The sequence below is a fragment of the Gorilla gorilla genome, chromosome 9, assembly GCF_029281585.2.
Source record: "Gorilla gorilla gorilla isolate KB3781 chromosome 9, NHGRI_mGorGor1-v2.1_pri, whole genome shotgun sequence".
NCBI classification, from domain to species: Eukaryota; Metazoa; Chordata; class Mammalia; order Primates; family Hominidae; genus Gorilla; species Gorilla gorilla.
Window position 1 is genome coordinate 124,757,365 of NC_073233.2, and position 16,559 is coordinate 124,773,923.

Sequence of the window (16,559 nt, forward strand, 5' to 3'; positions counted from 1 at the left end):
CTATATATCTATATATGAATATATATATGAATATCTATGAATATATATATGAATATCTATATATGAATATCTATATGAATATCTATACATGAATATCTATATGAATATCTATATGAATATATATGAATATCTATATGAATATATATGAATATATATATGAATATCTATATGAATATATATATGAATATCTATATGAATATATATGAATATATGAATATATATGAATATATGAATATATATGAATATACAAATATATTAATATATATGAATATATGAATATCTATATGAATATATATGAATATCTATATGAATATATATGAATATCTATATGAATACATAGGAATATATATTCCTATATGGGAATACATAGGAATATATATTCCTATATGGGAATACATAGGAATATATATTCCTATATGGGAATACATAGGAATATATATTCCTATATGGGAATACATAGGAATATATATTCCTATATGGGAATACATAGGAATATATATTCCTATATGGGAATACATAGGAATATATATTCCTATATGGGAATACATAGGAATATATATTCCTATATGGGAATACATAGGAATATATATTCCTATATGGGAATACATAGGAATATATATAGGAATATATAGGAATATATATATGAATATATAGGAATATATATATGAATATATAGGAATATATATATGAATACATATAGGAATATATATGAATATATATAGGAATATATAGGAATATATATAGGAATATATAGGAATATATATATGAATATATATAGGAATATATATAGGAATATATATATATATATATATATATATTTTTTTTTTTTTTTTTCTGAGACAGAGTTTCGCTCTTTTTGCCCAGGCTGGAGTGGTGCAATGGCGCGATCTTGGCTCACTGCAACCTCCACCTCCTGGGTTCAAGCGATTCTCCTGCCTCAGCCTCCCAAGTAGCTGGGATTACAGGAGCCCGCCACCACGCCCGGCTAATTTTTTGTATTTTTAGTAGAGACGGAGTTTCACCATGTTGGCCAGGATGGTCTTGATCTCTTCACCTCATGATCCGCCCGCCTCAGCCTCCCAAAGTGCTGGGATTACAGGCATGAGCCACCGTGCCCGGCCCAGGGTTCATATTAAGAACCAAGTTCTGGGAGACACTGAGGCCCCCAGGGGTTCTGGAGTCAGCACTAAACCAGGCAGCACTCAGGTGAGGTCTGAGAGCATCTCAGAAGCTTCCAGACCCTCTTGGAACCTGGCCCACCGTGCATCTCACTTGCTCTTGGTGCCTCGTTGCTCTCTTTGGCCTCATTGGCCCTTTCCTAAAGCCATCCAGTAAACCTCCAGGTGCCTGGTGGGTTTGTCAAGGTGTTTCCCTATAGGTTCCTGTGCTTCTAGTGGGGGTAGGTATCAAAGTGGCCGCAGCAGCCTTACTGGCCTGGTATGCAGGAGCGAGAGCAGCTGGGGCAGGGGAGACCCGGGGGTCTACCCTTGGCCAGCTGTGGCGGTCTCATTAATAGAGTGTGGCCTGGAGGTGAGCGGGATGAGGAAGTCGCATTTACTGCAGCACCAGCTATTGCACGGTTATTCTGTGCCTGATGTTAAGTGCTTGACTCCGTTGCTCCATCAAACCTTCAGCACAACTCCTCTCTAAGCAGAGGATTGTCATTACCCATGTCTTCCAAAAGAAGCTCAATTATTTGCCCCACATCACCCAGTAGTCGGTCAAAAAGCCAGGATTCAAACCTAGGTTTGTCTGATTCCCAAGCATACATCCCTCCCACCAGGCCAGCACCAGGGGCCAGAGGGGTATAGGCCTGGGCCAGACCATGCTGGGGGCCACTACCCTGAGGGCACCTTGAGAGGGAAGGAGGAGGCCCCAGGACACCCTCCAAGGGGACTTTCCCCTCCTCCTTAGCCTGTTCCAGGCCTCTTCCAGGAAAGCCCTGAAGGGCCTGCATCCCCCTGTGGAGAGGAAAGGGAGGTGGCTAGACTCGCAGGGCTGGGGTCCACAGGTAACAGTTAGGCTGTGGAGTCGTTTGAGACAAACGCTTGAACTGGCTCTTTCCTTGTGAGGTTTTCGAGTCTCTAAGGGTGGGGTGAGAGACCACTCCAAGGCTGCAGCTGCCCACAGCTGGCTGTGCTGATGAGACTGCTCAGGCCCCCTGACTCTCTGCCCCTAACCCCAGTGGCTGCAAACTCAGCCCCAAACTGGCAGGCCACCTGGCAGGAGGCCCCTGGACAGAGCAGACCAGGGCCCCGCAGGCTCCAGCACCTGCTGTGCTCCTCCTCCCCAGACTCGTCTCGGTCCCCAAGCCTCAATCCCCAATTCTGGATGGAGACCACAGGCTTAGCAGTCAAGAAAGTTCTGAAATAAGCATGAATCGCTTGCATAATGGAACTGGGGTGGGGTGGGTTAAATGACACTACATGAATAAGTTAAAGGCACTGAAGATCTCATGCAAGGAGGAACCATCTACCCCAGTGTACTGTGAGCCCCCCAGGGCCAGGGACCCTGTTCTGCTCACCTCCAGGTGTCCCCCTCAGTGTGAGGCAGAGTCGGGCACACGGCTGCACAAAAGCTGTTTGCTGGTTGTCCGGTGCCTAGAATAATGACTGGTGCATTGGAGGCATTCAATGCATATTTGTTGGCTAAATGAATATAAGTAGGTTGCATATTTTGTCTTGGGATAATGTGTGACATCTTTTTCTGCCTCCCCTTAGAGGACTCCCCATGTACTTGCCTCCAGTCCACCGGGCCCTTACCTCTCCTGCAGTCTCATCTCCCCAATCCTGGGTGTCTCCTGCCAGGCCGCTGCTAAGCTCTGCCCAGTCATGGTTACCTCCCCACCTCCCCAGCTGCAAGGAGGATTCATCCGGCAACCAGTTGAGGCTAGATTCTCAGCAGCTTTATTGAATATTGAGAGATGGTCTCACCTCCCACTGGACATGTGTCCTCAAGTTCATACCAGAACTTCTTTGGGACAGACAGACAGACAGGTGGCAGGGCAGGGCAGGTGTCCACGAGGGTGGGGCCAGTGCACCAGGGGCAGCTCAGCTCTCCAAAGGGGCCAGCATCTGCACCTGCTCCTGGGGCTGCTCCTGCTGCTGTTCCTGCTGTTGCTCCAGCTCGGGGAGGGAGAGGGTCTTGTCCTGGCTCTCTTTCTCCTTGAAGGTGCTGAAGAAGGAGTTGACCTTGTCCCTCAGGTCCTTCTCCAGGAAGCTCAAATGGCCTTCCACGTCCCCCGCATAGGGGCCCAGCTTCTGCCTGAGCTGTTCCATCTGCTGCACCAGGGCTTTGTTGAAGTTTTCCCCGTAGGGCTCCACCCGGCGTCGGAACTCCTCCACCTGCTGGTCCAGGTGCCCACCCAGCTCTGCCAGTGACTTCTGCAGCCCCTCGGTGTTGCCCCTCAGGTTGCCACGCACGTCCTCGGCCAAGGGCGCCAGCCTCTGCCGCAGCTCCTCGGCACTGGCCGAGATCCTGGCCTTGAGCTCCTCGGCGTTCTTCTTCATCTGGAAGGCCAGGCCCTCCAGCTGGTGGTTGAGCTTCTCCTGCGTGTCCTGAGCATAGGGAGCCAGGCTGCGGCGCAGCTCCTCCACGGTCTGGTCAATCTTGACTTTGAATTCGTCGGCGTAGGGCGTAAGGCGTCCCTTGAGCTCCTCCACGTTCTGGTCGATCTTGGCCTTGAGCTCGTCGGCGTGGGGCCTCAGCGAGGCCCGCAGGCTGTCGGCGTTCTCCCGCAGCACTCTCTCCATGCGCTCTGTGTAGGGGATCAGCTGGCGCCGCAGCTGCTCGGCCTGCGTGTTGACCTGGGTGCGCAGCTGGTCCGCGTAGGGCTCCAGGCGCTGCTGAAGCTCTCGCACGTTGTCCCCGATCTTCTGGCTCACCTCATTGGCATGGGGCAGCAGCCGGGCCCTCAGCTCCTCCAGCTCCTTCCGAATCTCCTCCTTCAGTTTCTCTGAGTCCTTGGCCAGGCGTTCATGCAGCTCAGTGGCAAAGGGCACCAGCTTCTTCTGCAGGTCACCTGCGTAAGTGTTCACTTCTCCAAGTTTGTCCTGGAAGAGGGCACTGTGGGGAAGGGCACAAGGAGGCCACGTTACACTTGGCATTTACATGGCAAGACTTCGTCTGCTTGTATACCACTCGCCTTATGCACACTTGCTAGGACAGGTGAGTGCCCAGGGGTACCGAGTTCACCCTCCCTATGGTGGTTCAGATTGGAGAGGATGGGTGTCACAGACTAAGTTACGATGCTGAATTTCTATCTCGGGATCTCCCACAGAGTTTGTCTCAGAATCTACCCACCATGTCACCTCCAGCAGTTTGCTTTCCCCTCCTTGTCTGCACAGGGTGGGACTTTGAGGTCCTTCCCAGCGGGAGTGTTCTGGGCCATAGGATCACGTTGTGTAACACAATGTTGTCTTCTTGACCTCTGCTGGGGTCTTCCAGTGGCACAAGGTGCTGCTTTCCTTGCCTGTGCCCAGGGGCCTCCCAAATATTCCCACCTCCCTCCCCTTGATTCCACTGGGGCCTGTCTTTCTGAAACGTATTAGAAATCAGCTCACGTGACATTTTCCTCCCTCCCTCTCTTCCATGAGCCTGAATGATAGGATGTGGCCATTTGTCAAACTCTAGAACGTCAAAGCAAAAGGACATGTCAGGGATTATTCGGTCCAAACTTCCAGTTTACATATGTGAATCCTAGGTTCAGAGGCCCGACCAGTTAGTGGCAGGGCAGTGGGTATCCTAAGCTCAGGGCTCCTGTCTCTAAGCTCAACCCTTGCCAATACATTGCATGGCCTTTAAGAATTCCCCGTCACCACCGCACACTGTAGTCCCTCTTACTTGAGTTGCTGGGTGAGTTCAGATTTCTGGAGATGTTCCACGGCCTCCTTGGCATTGTTGCTCAGCTGGCTGAAGTAGTCCCACATCACCATGGCCACCTGGTCAGCACTGACCTCAGCCCTGGCTCCTGGGTGGTAACAGAGAGCAATTCATGAGGCCCCATCTCCTTTGTGGCCCCTCTGCTCCAGCTCTGAGCTGCAGACTGGATGATGGTGGGGGTGCCTCAACCTGCCATTTTCCCTGTCTGAGCTTAGCTTTTTGGAAGCCACAGGATATGTGAAACTGGTATAGCACGAATGCCAGTGGGCCCACCACTGTGACTGGGCCAGCTCTCCTGTGAGCCACTTGGCAGCCAGGCAGACCTCATGTCCAGCTGGGGGCTGATGGGCACTCAGAAGTGTCCTTTTGCTTTGGCCCAGCCTCCATCCTGCACTACTCAGAGCAGCAGCCCAGGAGTGCCATCCAAAGACAGCTTCTACTCACCGGTGACAGCCACCAGGGCCAGGGTCAGGACCACGGCCTTCAGGAACATCCTGAGCTGCTTGCTGGGCTGGAGGAGTTTCTTGCCACACTGGATCCTCCCTACAATCAGGGGAGCTGACAGAGAGGTCCTCAGGAGAGCTCACCTGCGCTGCTGTGGGAACTGACTGAAGCTCAGAGCCAGCCAGACATTTAAACTCTCTCCCTATCACCACCCCCCCGGCTGCCCTCCCCGCCTCCTTCCTGAGTGTGACTCCACGCTGGAAGGTGACACATTCCCAAGAGGCCTGTTGGACTTTTGTGACCCTGAGACTACGTGGAAGCTGACAGCAGACCAGGGCTTAGGCGATAGTTAGAAGTGGTGGCTGTTCCGTGCATGGGCACCCCCACCCCCACCCCACCAACCTCAGCATGGAAGGGAGGAGGGGAACGGAAAACAGTAGGAGAAACACCTCAGGGAGCCCATGAGCCCGGGACTGATGCCTTGAGGCCCTGCTGGCAGCTCTGGGTTTGTGCCGGGCTCATGGGGGGCAAAGTCCACATCTCCTCTGTCTACCCCAGTGAAGACAGGTCCCCCCAGTCTCCACATCCGCCACTAATGCTGACTCCATCTCAGAGCACCAGACACTGGAGTGGGACCATCCAGGACTGCAGACAGCATAGTGAGCTAAAATCTAGGTCTCTTGTCAAGGTACACCCAAGAGGAGGGGGCCCTGGAGAGCCTTTGGGCAGATGGGTGTGGGAGACAGGGCCTTGTCCTGAAAGGTTTAATTGTAGAGTGCTTCATGTCCCACTCCCATGCTGTGCCTCCTTGGTCTAGTTATTCAAAGCCCTGAGCTTCAGTTTCTCCTCTGAACAATGGGATGGTTCAGTACATTAAAGAAGACATTGCTTGCGAAGTGGGTAGTACGGTCATCTCTCAGTCTCCATGGGAAATTGATTCCAGGACCCTCTGCAGATACCAAAATCCATGGATGTTCAAGTCCTTGATATAAAATGGCATAGTATTTGCATATAACCTAAGCACAGCCTCCCACATACTTTAAATCTCTAGATTACTTATAGTACCTAATACGATGGAAATGCCGTGTGAATGGTTGTTATACTGTATTATTTAGGAGATAATCACCAAAAAACTCTGTATATGTTTAGTACAGGTGCAATTTTTTTTTTTTTGAGATGGAGTCTCACTCTGTCACCCAGGCTGGAGTGCAGTGGCACGATCTTAGCTCACTGCAATCTCTGCCCCCCAGGTTCAAGTGATTCTCCTGCCTCAGCCTCCTGAGTAGCTGGGATTATAGGCACCCACCATCACGCCCAGCTAATTTGTGTATTTCCAGAAGAGACGGGGTTTCACCATGTTGCTCAGGCTGGTCTCCAACTCCTGGCCTCAAGCAATCCTCCCATGGGGGCCTCCCAAAGTGCTGGGCTTATAGGCGTGAGCCACTGCGCCCTGCCCAGATGCAATTTTTTTAAAACATTGTTTTTAATGGAGATGGGGTTTCACTATGTTACTCAGGCTGGTCTCCAACTCCTGGCCTCAAGTGATCCTCCGATCTCTGCCTCCTAAAATGCTGGGCTTACAGGCATGAGCCACTGCACCTGGCCCACAGATGCAATTTAAAAAAAAATATATATATATATATATATATAATATATATATATATATATTTTTTTTTTTGAGATGGAGTCTTGCTCTGTCACCCAGGCTGGAGTGCAGTGGCATGATCTCGGCTCACTGCAAGCTCTGCCTCCCGGGTTCACGCCATTCTCCTGCCTCAGCCTCCCGAGTAGCTGGGACCATAGGTGCCCGCCACCACACCCGGCTAATTTTTTTTTTTTTTTTCTGTATTTTTAGTAGAGACAGGGTTTCGCCGTGTTAGCCAGGATGGTCTCGATCTCCTGAACTCGTGATCCGCCCACCTCGGCCTCCCAAAGTGCTGAGATTACAGGCGTGAGCCACCACGCCCGGCCTAAAAAATTATTTTCAATCCAAGGTTGGTTGAATCCATGGACACAGAAACCAAGGATACAGAGGGCTGCCTATAGAGCTCCTGGCACAGAGTAAGCTCTGAAAAATAGTTGCTGTTATTATAATAATCATACTGTATAATAATCATACTGTGTTCCTGATTTGGAGCAAAGCAGGGGGGGTAGCAGAGTGCTCCCTCCTCTAGTGAGAGTGGCAGAGTGAGACTCAGCCCTCTGAGGGGCGCCAGGTGGGCCAGAGGCAGGGTGATGGGTGGGACCAGCCTGAGGCCTGACTCCTGCCCTTCTTGCCCCCCAGCCACACTCCCTGGGCAGGAGCAGCTGGCTTGAGCAGAATCTTGGGACCTGAGGCTCTCAGGGGACCTCCCATTGGGGGATGGAGGGCAATGGTGGTGGTGCCCACGAGGTCTTCTACTTAGATGTCTATTGGATCTCTAAATGAGGCTGCATGCATAATCACACACAAACATCCACTGAGAAGGTGACACACCACGTCAGCATGGGTCCCTCTGCCGGACCACACCACTCCCAGTGACTATGAGGTGACATCCAGCACGTCGCACTATTGGCTCCTGTCGGTGAGTGCAGTGCCTGACAACAGTGAGCTACATTTATTTGTAAAAATGAACGCCATCAGAGTAGACCACAATTGTACTAACTCTAATTTGCTTTGTGTTCATTTTTTCAGTTTCCAGAAGTGGCTTAATGTTTCCTAGGGTCAAAGGCAGTCAAATGACCTCCTGACTCTGGCACCCCTTCTGCTGGGTCCCCACTGCCCTGTAGTGGTCCCCACACTACCATGCTGCCTCCTTTTTGATGCAGCCTGTGCCATCTCTCCGTGATTGTTGGGGTCAGATGCTGGAGTCCACTCCCTGGCTTGGCATCCAGGCTCCAACACATACTGCCTGTGTGTCCTTGGGCAAGTCTCATAACCTCTCTGAGCCTCAGTTACCTTGGTGAGACATAGGCTGTGAGGATTCACTGAGATAATCTTATAGTGCTTGCAACAATGTCTGGCACATAGTAAAAGTGATCACTAAATGTTAGCCACGTCTTACGCCTGCAAGGCTCACCTCCCTGGAACCCATCGGTCCCAAACCTGCTCCCGAATCAGGCACAGTCCAGCTTGCAGCGGGAGCAAAGGTCAGTACTCAGTGCTCCTGTCCCTTCCCCAGGCCAGAGGGAGGAGGAGACTGAGTCACGAACGACACCTCAGCCACAGTTTGACCTCCGGGACTTACAGTCCTAGCAGCAGGTGCCGCTAGCATGTGAGAGGTCCAGAGGCGCTTCTGTCTCACCCACCCGCCTGGGTGCACCCATGCTGGGAGCGCCTGCACCATTTGAGCATGTCCGAGAGCATCCACCAGAGTGTGTGTGGATTCACAGAAGTATGCAAATCACTAAGAACCAAGGGACTGGCACAGCCCATGCGTGCACCCACGCTCACGAGGGGACCTGCTGCCTTTCAACGTGGCGGGGACGTGACCTGTTAATGAATGTATTTACTTCCCAAAGTCTGAGGGTATGTTTTGCATCAATCTGTAGATGGATTTGTTTTGGGGAGCAGGAAGAGAACGAGAGCCCCCTGTGCTCTGTCTTAGAGGGTGCAAGTAGCTGATGGGAAGAGCAGACTGCCTTCCAGCCAGGCCTGGTCCTGTGAGTCAGGGACGTCCACCTTAGTGGGCATGAAAGGCCTGTGTGATCTCGAGGGAGACATCGCCTCTCCAAGCCTCTCCTTATCTGTGCAACAGGCAGACTTAATGATTGGTGAGGCAATGAGGCTGATAGCTCAGCATTAGCTACAGCCACCCCTCCTGGCCAACCACACAGGGATCAAACCAGGGGTCAGTCCAGAGGTCAGAGTCAGGAGCAGACAACTCAGATCCAGCCAGGGACAGGCAGGTCACACGGACATGTGCCTCACGTATTCTTCAAGGGGCCCTTCCCCGGGCAGAACTAAAGGACAGCTCCTGTTGCCATAGGAGGGATCTGGGTGAGATACTAGGAGGAACTTCCAGCATGATGATGTGTGATGAACAAGGGCCTCTAGCCAACAGGTCTGAATCAGGGCTGCCCAGCCCAGCCTGGTGGGAAGGGCATGGAGCATGGGGCTCATGTACTAAACCTCACCTGGACACAAGGTGAAACAGCCCAACCCCAGAGGACCATTTTTGGCCCCGGATGGTCAAATCCCCTCTTCCTCCCATCTACCACTGGCCTCTCCCTGGAGCAGTCTTCATCCCAGGGGAGCCATGATGGGAGAGAGGGGCAGCTCAGGCTGGCCACCAAGAGACCCCCTGCCGAGGTGCAGGCTGGACTATTGGTGAGGGGCCACAGGTATTCACAGGTACCAAGCCCTTGGAAGAAGACAAGGTACCAGGCTTCCTGGAGGTGTGCTACATCTACCTCAGCACCCTGCCAGGTCTCTCTACCCACACGTCCTGACCTCCCTGGGTCCGTTGCCATGCAGGAGAGAGAGGCCAGTCTCCGCCAGACCCTCTGCACAGATGGAAAGGCTTGGAGGGTCTGGGGCCACGGGACCCCGCCAGCCCATTCTAGCACGCCCGGGCCCATGGACCTTGTTGCCTGCCGCTGCCTGGATCTGGGTCCCCACTGTGCCTTTGCCTCTGGGGCTATGGAGCAGGCCGCAGCAGAAGAGGAAAGGGCATCCCCAATACCAAATCCTCCAGTGACCACTTCTTCACCTTCTACCCCACCACCAAAGTCTGTAGGAGACTTGAGACAGGTTTGTTCTGGGCGTGTGACTGATGCCTCTATAGGGGTCTCAGTGCTCTAAGCCGTCTGGTATTTGCCTAGGGTGTGTGAAGACCTGGATTAAGGTTCCCAGCCTTACTACTAATGGGCTGTGCACTTGGAGCCCTTAGAGCCTTAGGTTTTTAACCTATAAAATGGACTTAATGTCTACTTCACGGGGTTCTATTTGCATTTTAACAGAAAACAAAGTCTTAAGTCAAAGGAATGAATCTCTCTCTCTCTCTCTTTTTTAGACCAAGTCTAGCTCTGTCACTGGAGTGCAATGGTGCGATCTCTGCTCACTGCAACCTCCACCTCCGGGGTTCAAGCAATTCTCGTGCCTCAGCCTCCTGAGTAGCTGGGACTACAGGCGTGCATCACCATGCTCGGCTAATTTTTTGTATTTTTAGTAGAGACTGGGTTTCGCCATGTTGCCCAGGGTGGTCTCGAACTCCTGGCCTCAGATATCCGTCCGTCCCAGCCTCCCAAAGTGCTGGGATTACAGGCATGAGCCACTGTGCCCAGCCAGGAATGGATCGCTAATAGAGGAATTCCAAGTCTCACCCACTGATAAAGAATTCTGAGGGCAGAGCCGGGCCACTTTCTCAGGCCTCTGATTTCATACTGTGGTGTTAGTTACTTCTGAGAGGACAGCTTGCTGCCAGAGCTCTATTTTTTATGTTAGAGGCTCCTTCTGCCTGCAGACTCTGCTGTCTGGGAAGGGCACAGCGTTAGGAGGGAGAGGGAGGTGTGAGTCCCTCCGTGGACCCGCTGCTTTGTACTCCTCTATCTCACTTCCTTTTCAGCACCACTCTGGGAAATCAGTATTCTAGCCCCATTTTATCCTCAGAAAATTGAGGCTCTGAGATGTTGTCTATGTGGCCTGGGTCCTATTAAGTGCCAAAGGCATCATTTAAGCCTAAGATGTCCTGGCTCCAAGGTGTCAGCATCTGGAAGACAGGCCCCCTCATCCTGCCATCCCTGCTGCGGCTTCACTGTGGGCCCAGGGGACATCTCAGCCCCGAGAAGGGTCAGCGGCCCCTCCTGGACCACCGACTCCCCGCAGAACTCCTCTGTGCCCTCTCCTCACCAGACCTTGTTCCTCCCAGTTGCTCCCACAGCCAGGGGCAGTGAGGGCTGCTCTTCCCCCAGCCCCACTGAGGAACCCAGGAAGGTGAACGAGAGAATCAGTCCTGGTGGGGGCTGGGGAGGGCCCCAGACATGAGACTAGCTCCTCCCCCAGGGGATGTTATCAGTGGGTCCAGAGGGCAAAATAGGGAGCCTGGTGGAGGGAGGGACAAAGGCCTCGGGCTCTGAGCGGCCTTGGCCCTTCTCCACCAACCCCTGCCCTGCACTCATGGGGAGGCGGCGGTGGGGCACACAGGGTGGGGGCGGGTGGGGGGCTGCTGGGTGAGCAGTGCTTGCCTGCCTGGATTGAAACCCAGAGATGGAGGTGCTGGGAGGGGCTGTGAGAGCTCAGCCCTGTCACCAGGCCTTGCCGGAGCCACTGATGCCTGGTCTTCTGTGCCTTTACTCCAAACACCCCCCAGCCCAAGCCACCCACTTGCTCTCAAGTCTGAAGAAGCCCCTCACCCCTCTACTCCAGGCTGTGTTCAGGGTTTGGGGCTGGTGGAGGGAGGGGCCTGAAATTCCAGTGTGAAGGGCTGAGATGGGCCCGAGGCCCCTGGCCTATGTCCAAGCCATTTCCCCTCTCACCAGCCTCTCCCTGGGGAGCCAGTCAGCTAGGAAGGAATGAGGGCTCCCCAGGCCCACCCCCAGTTCCTGAGCTCATCTGGGCTGCAGGGCTGGCGGGACAGCAGCGTGGACTCAGTCTCCTAGGGATTTCCCAACTCTCCCACCCGCTTGCTGCATCTGGCCACCCTGCCTCAGGCCCTCATCTCCACTGGTCAGCAGGTGACCTTTGCCCAGCACCCTGGGTCCTCAGTGCCTGCTGCCCTGGAGATGATATAAAACAGGTCAGAACCCTCCTGCCTGTCTGCTCAGTTCATCCCTAGAGGCAGCTGCTCCAGGTAATGCCCTCTGGGGAGGGGAAAGAGGAGGGGAGGAGGATGAAGAGGGGCAAGAGGAGCTCCCTGCCCAGCCCAGCCAGCAAGCCTGGAGAAGCACTTGCTAGAGCTAAGGAAGCCTCGGAGCTGGACGGGTGCCCCCCACCCCTCATCATAACCTGAAGAACATGGAGGCCCGGGAGGGGTGTCACTTGCCCAAAGCTACATAGAGGGTGGGGCTGGAAGTGGCTCCAAGTGCAGGTTTCCCCCTCATTCTTCAGGCTTAGGGCTGGAGGAAGCCTTAGACAGCCCAGTTCTACCCCAGACAGGGAAACTGAGGCCTGGAGAGGGCCAGAAATCACCCAAAGTCACACAGCATGTTGGCTGGACTGGACGGAGATCAGTCCAGACCGCAGGTGCCTTGATGTTCAGTCTGGTGGGTTTTCTGCTCCATCCCACCCACCTCCCTTTGGGCCTCGATTCCTCGCTCCTCACCAGTCCCCCTTCTGAGAGCCCATATTAGCAGGGAGCCGGCCCCTACTCCTTCTGGCAGACCCAGCTAAGGTTCTACCTTAGGGGCCATGCCACCTCCCCAGGGAGGGGTCCAGAGGCATGGGGACCTGGGGTGCCCCTCACAGGACACTTCCTTGCAGGAACAGAGGTGCCATGCAGCCCCGGGTACTCCTTGTTGTTGCCCTCCTGGCGCTCCTGGCCTCTGCCCGTAAGCACTTGGTGGGACTGGGCTGGGGGCAGGGTGGAGGCAACTTGGGGATCCCAGTCCCAATGGGTGGTCAAGCAGGAGCCCAGGGCTCGTCCAGAGGCCGATCCACCCCACTCAGCCCTGCTCTTTCCTCAGGAGCTTCGGAGGCCGAGGATACCTCCCTTCTCAGCTTCATGCAGGGCTACATGAAGCACGCCACCAAGACCGCCAAGGATGCACTGAGCAGCGTGCAGGAGTCCCAGGTGGCCCAGCAGGCCAGGTACACCCGCTGGCCTCCCTCCCCATCCACCCTGCCAGCTGCCTCCATTCCCACCTGCCCCTGCCCTGGTGAGATCCCAACAATGGAATGGAGGTGCTCCAGCCTCCCCTGGGCCTGTGCCTCTTCAGCCTCCTCTTTCCTCACAGGGCCTTTGTCAGGCTGCTGCAGGAGAGATGACAGAGCTGAGACTGCATTCCTCCCAGGTCCCTCCTTTCTCCCCAGAGCAGTCCTAGGGTGCGCTGTTTTAGCCCTCATTTCCATTTTCCTTTCCTTTCCCTTTCTTTCTCTATTTCTTTCTTTCTTTCTTTCCTTTTTTTCTTTCTTTTCTTCTTTCTTTCTTTCCTTTCTTTCTCTTTCTTTCTTTTTCTTTCTTTCCCTCTCTTTCTTTCTCTCTTTCTTTCTTCTTCTTCTTTTTTTTTTTTAATGGAGTCTCCCTCTGTCACCCAGGCTGGAGTGCAGTGGTGCCATCTCGGCTCACTGCAACCTCCATCTCCCGGGTTCAACCCATTCTCCTGCCTCAGCCTCCCAAGTAGCTGGGATTATAGGCACGCGCCACCACACCCAGCTAATTTTTGTATTTTTAGCAGAGATGGGGTTTCACCATGTTGGCCAGGTTGGTCTTGAATTCCTGACCTCAGGTGATCCGCCTGCCTCAGCCTCCCAAAGTGCTGGGATTACAGGCATGAGCCACTGCGCCTGGCCCCATTTTCCTTTTCTGAAGGTCTGGCTAGAGCAGTGGTCCTCAGCCTTTTTGGCACCAGGGACCAGTTTTGTGATAGACAATTTTTCCATGGGCCAGCGGGGATGGTTTTGGGATGAAACTGTTCCACCTCAGATCATCAGGCATTAGATTCTCATAAGGAGCCCTCCACCTAGATCCCTGGCATGTGCAGTTCACAATAGGGTTCACACTCCTATGAGAATGTAAGGCCACCTGATCTGACAGGAGGCGGAGCTCAGGCGGTATTGCTCACTCACCCACCACTCACTTCATGCTGTGCAGCCCAGCTCCTAACAGTCCATGGACCAGTACCTATCTATGACTTGGGGGTTGGGGACCCCTGGGCTAGGGGTTTGCCTTGGGAGGCCCCACCTGACCCAATTCAAGCCTGTGAGTGCTTCTGCTTTGTTCTAAGACCTGGGGCCAGTGTGAGCAGAAGTGTGTCCTTCCTCTCCCATCCTGCCCCTGCCCATCAGTCCTCTCCTCTCCCCTACTACCTTCTCCACCTCACCCTGACTGGCATTAGCTGGCATAGCAGAGGTGTTCATAAACATTCTTAGTCCCCAGAACCGGCTTTGGGGTAGGTGTTATTTTCTCACTTTGCAGATGAGAAAATTGAGGCTCAGAGCGATTAGGTGACCTGCCCCAGATCACACAACTAATCAATCCTCCAATGACTTTCCACATGAGAGGCCGCCTCCCTCTGTCCTACCCTGCTCAGAGCCACCAGGTTGTGCAACTCCAGGCGGTGCTGTGTGCACAGAAAACAATGACAGCCTTGACCTTTCACATCTCCCCGCCCTGTCACTTTGTGCCTCAGGCCCAGGGGCATAAACATCTGAGGTGACCTGGAGATGGCAGGGTTTGACTTGTGCTGGGGTTCCTGCAAGGATATCTCTTCTCCCAGGGTGGCAGCTGTGGGGGATTCCTGCCTGAGGTCTCAGGGCTGTCGTCCAGTGAAGATGAGAGGGTGGTGGGGTCCTGACTGGTGTCGTCCAGTGGGGACATGGGTGTGGATCCCATGGTTGCCTACAGAGGATTTCTCATGCCCTGCTCTGTTGCTTCCCCTGACTGATTTAGGGGCTGGGTGACCGATGGCTTCAGTTCCCTGAAAGACTACTGGAGCACCGTTAAGGACAAGTTCTCTGAGTTCTGGGATTTGGACCCTGAGGTCAGACCAACTTCAGCCGAGGCTGCCTGAGACCTCAATACCCTAAGTCCACCTGCCTATCCATCCTGCCAGCTCCTTGGGTCCTGCAATCTCCAGGGCTGCCCCTGTAGGTTGCTTAAAAGGGACAGTATTCTCAGTGCTCTCCTACCCCACCTCATGCCTGGCCCCCCCTCCAGGCATGCTGTCCTCCCAATAAAGCTGGACAAGAAGCTGCTATGAGTGGGCCGTCGCAAGTGTGCCATCTGTGTCTGGGCATGGGAAAGGGCCGAGGCTGTTCTGTGGGTGGGCACTGGACAGACTCCAGGTCAGGCAGGCCTGGAGGCCAGCGCTCTATCCACCTTCTGGTAGCTGGGCCTCAGTTTCTTCATCTCTAAGGTAGGAATCACCCTCCGTACCCTGCCTTCCTTGACAGGTTTGTGCGGAAGGTCAAACAGGACAGTAAGTTTGCTGATACTTTGATAAACTGTTAGGTGCTGCACAACATGACTTGAGTGTGTGCCCCATGCCAGCCACTATGCCTGGCACTTAAGTTGTCATCAGAGTTGAGACTGTGTGTGTTTACGCAAAACTGTGGAGCTGACCTCCCCTATCCAGGCCACTTAGCCCTCTTAGGCGCACGTGAAGGGAGGAGGCCGGATGGGCTAGAGGTTGGAGTAAGATGCAACAAGGCACTATTCTTGGCTCCACCACTTGATATCAGCCTCAGTTTCTTACATGTAAAGTGGATACAACCGTACCCCCTCCACCGTAGGTTTGCCGTGAGATTGAAATGAGAGAGCGTTCGAACCGTTTGGCACAGCACCTGCATGTAAAGATGCCTGATCAATGTTGTCATCATTACAGTTGAGATGACTGGGCCCTTGGGACCCGGACTGGAGTGGTGGGGGGCAGTGTCCTGGGACCAAAAAGAAGCACAAGGTCTCCCAATAGAGGCTGCTTCCTTTGTGTCCCCACCACCCGAAAGATGTCAGGTCAGAGAGCCCGAGAGCTGCAGATGGCTTGAGTAGGGCTCCACTCTTCAGATCAAAAAACTGTGGCCCAGAGAGGCGAATGCACTTGGCCAGCATCACAGAGCCAGCACGTGGCAGGGCCAGACCTTGAGCCCAGGTCAGCTGCGTGTATTCTGCTCAGTTGGTGCAGAAAACAGTTTTGTCACTCCTATGTCAGGTGTTAGGGACTCCTTTACAGGTCTCAGTGGCATCAGTACATCCAGCCCCACCTGGAGACTGCTTTCTCTCTGAAAATTCCCCAGGGCTTCTCTCTGGGCTGAGAGATCTCAGTACCCGTATCTAGAAAATGTTCCCACCCAGACCTGGCTGGATGACTGCTGTTGTAGCTCTGGAAGGTTAGGAACTAAAAAGCCCACTCCTTTACCTAGGGTAGCTAAGATACACTGGAGATGGGGACATGGGGATGGGGCCGATTATCCAGGGGCCTGCATGAGGGGGCAAAAGGCCTTGCAGAGAGAGGGTAGGGAAGGCACTGCCCAGATCTGTGAAGCCATGTGCGTGCATGCGGGGACATTCAGACATGAGTGCAAGGAGGGACCGTGAGCAGGGAGGTCATGTGAGAATACACAGGCATGCCTGCACACCCATGTGAACTTGAGTGCCAGG

General features: G+C 53.5%; 2 protein-coding genes across 2 annotated transcripts; one reads left to right on the forward strand and one right to left on the reverse strand.

Annotated features, from left to right (window-relative positions):
• Positions 1 to 2,871: 2,871 nt before the first annotated feature.
• Positions 2,872 to 5,487, reverse strand: APOA4 (apolipoprotein A4). The gene is made up of 3 exons (XM_004052179.5): positions 5,326 to 5,487; positions 4,843 to 4,969; positions 2,872 to 4,065 (listed from the first exon to the last, which is right to left on the reverse strand). Exons 1-3 carry the CDS (start codon positions 5,372 to 5,374, stop codon positions 3,051 to 3,053), a joined length of 1,191 nt encoding a protein of 396 aa, XP_004052227.1. The 5' UTR covers positions 5,375 to 5,487; the 3' UTR covers positions 2,872 to 3,050.
• A 6,527-nt stretch (positions 5,488 to 12,014) lies between these two features.
• APOC3 (apolipoprotein C3) lies at positions 12,015 to 15,162 on the forward strand. The gene is made up of 4 exons (XM_004052180.2): positions 12,015 to 12,095; positions 12,725 to 12,792; positions 12,928 to 13,051; positions 14,853 to 15,162. Exons 2-4 carry the CDS (start codon positions 12,738 to 12,740, stop codon positions 14,971 to 14,973), a joined length of 300 nt encoding a protein of 99 aa, XP_004052228.1. The 5' UTR covers positions 12,015 to 12,095; positions 12,725 to 12,737; the 3' UTR covers positions 14,974 to 15,162.
• The last annotated feature ends 1,397 nt before the right edge of the window (positions 15,163 to 16,559 follow it).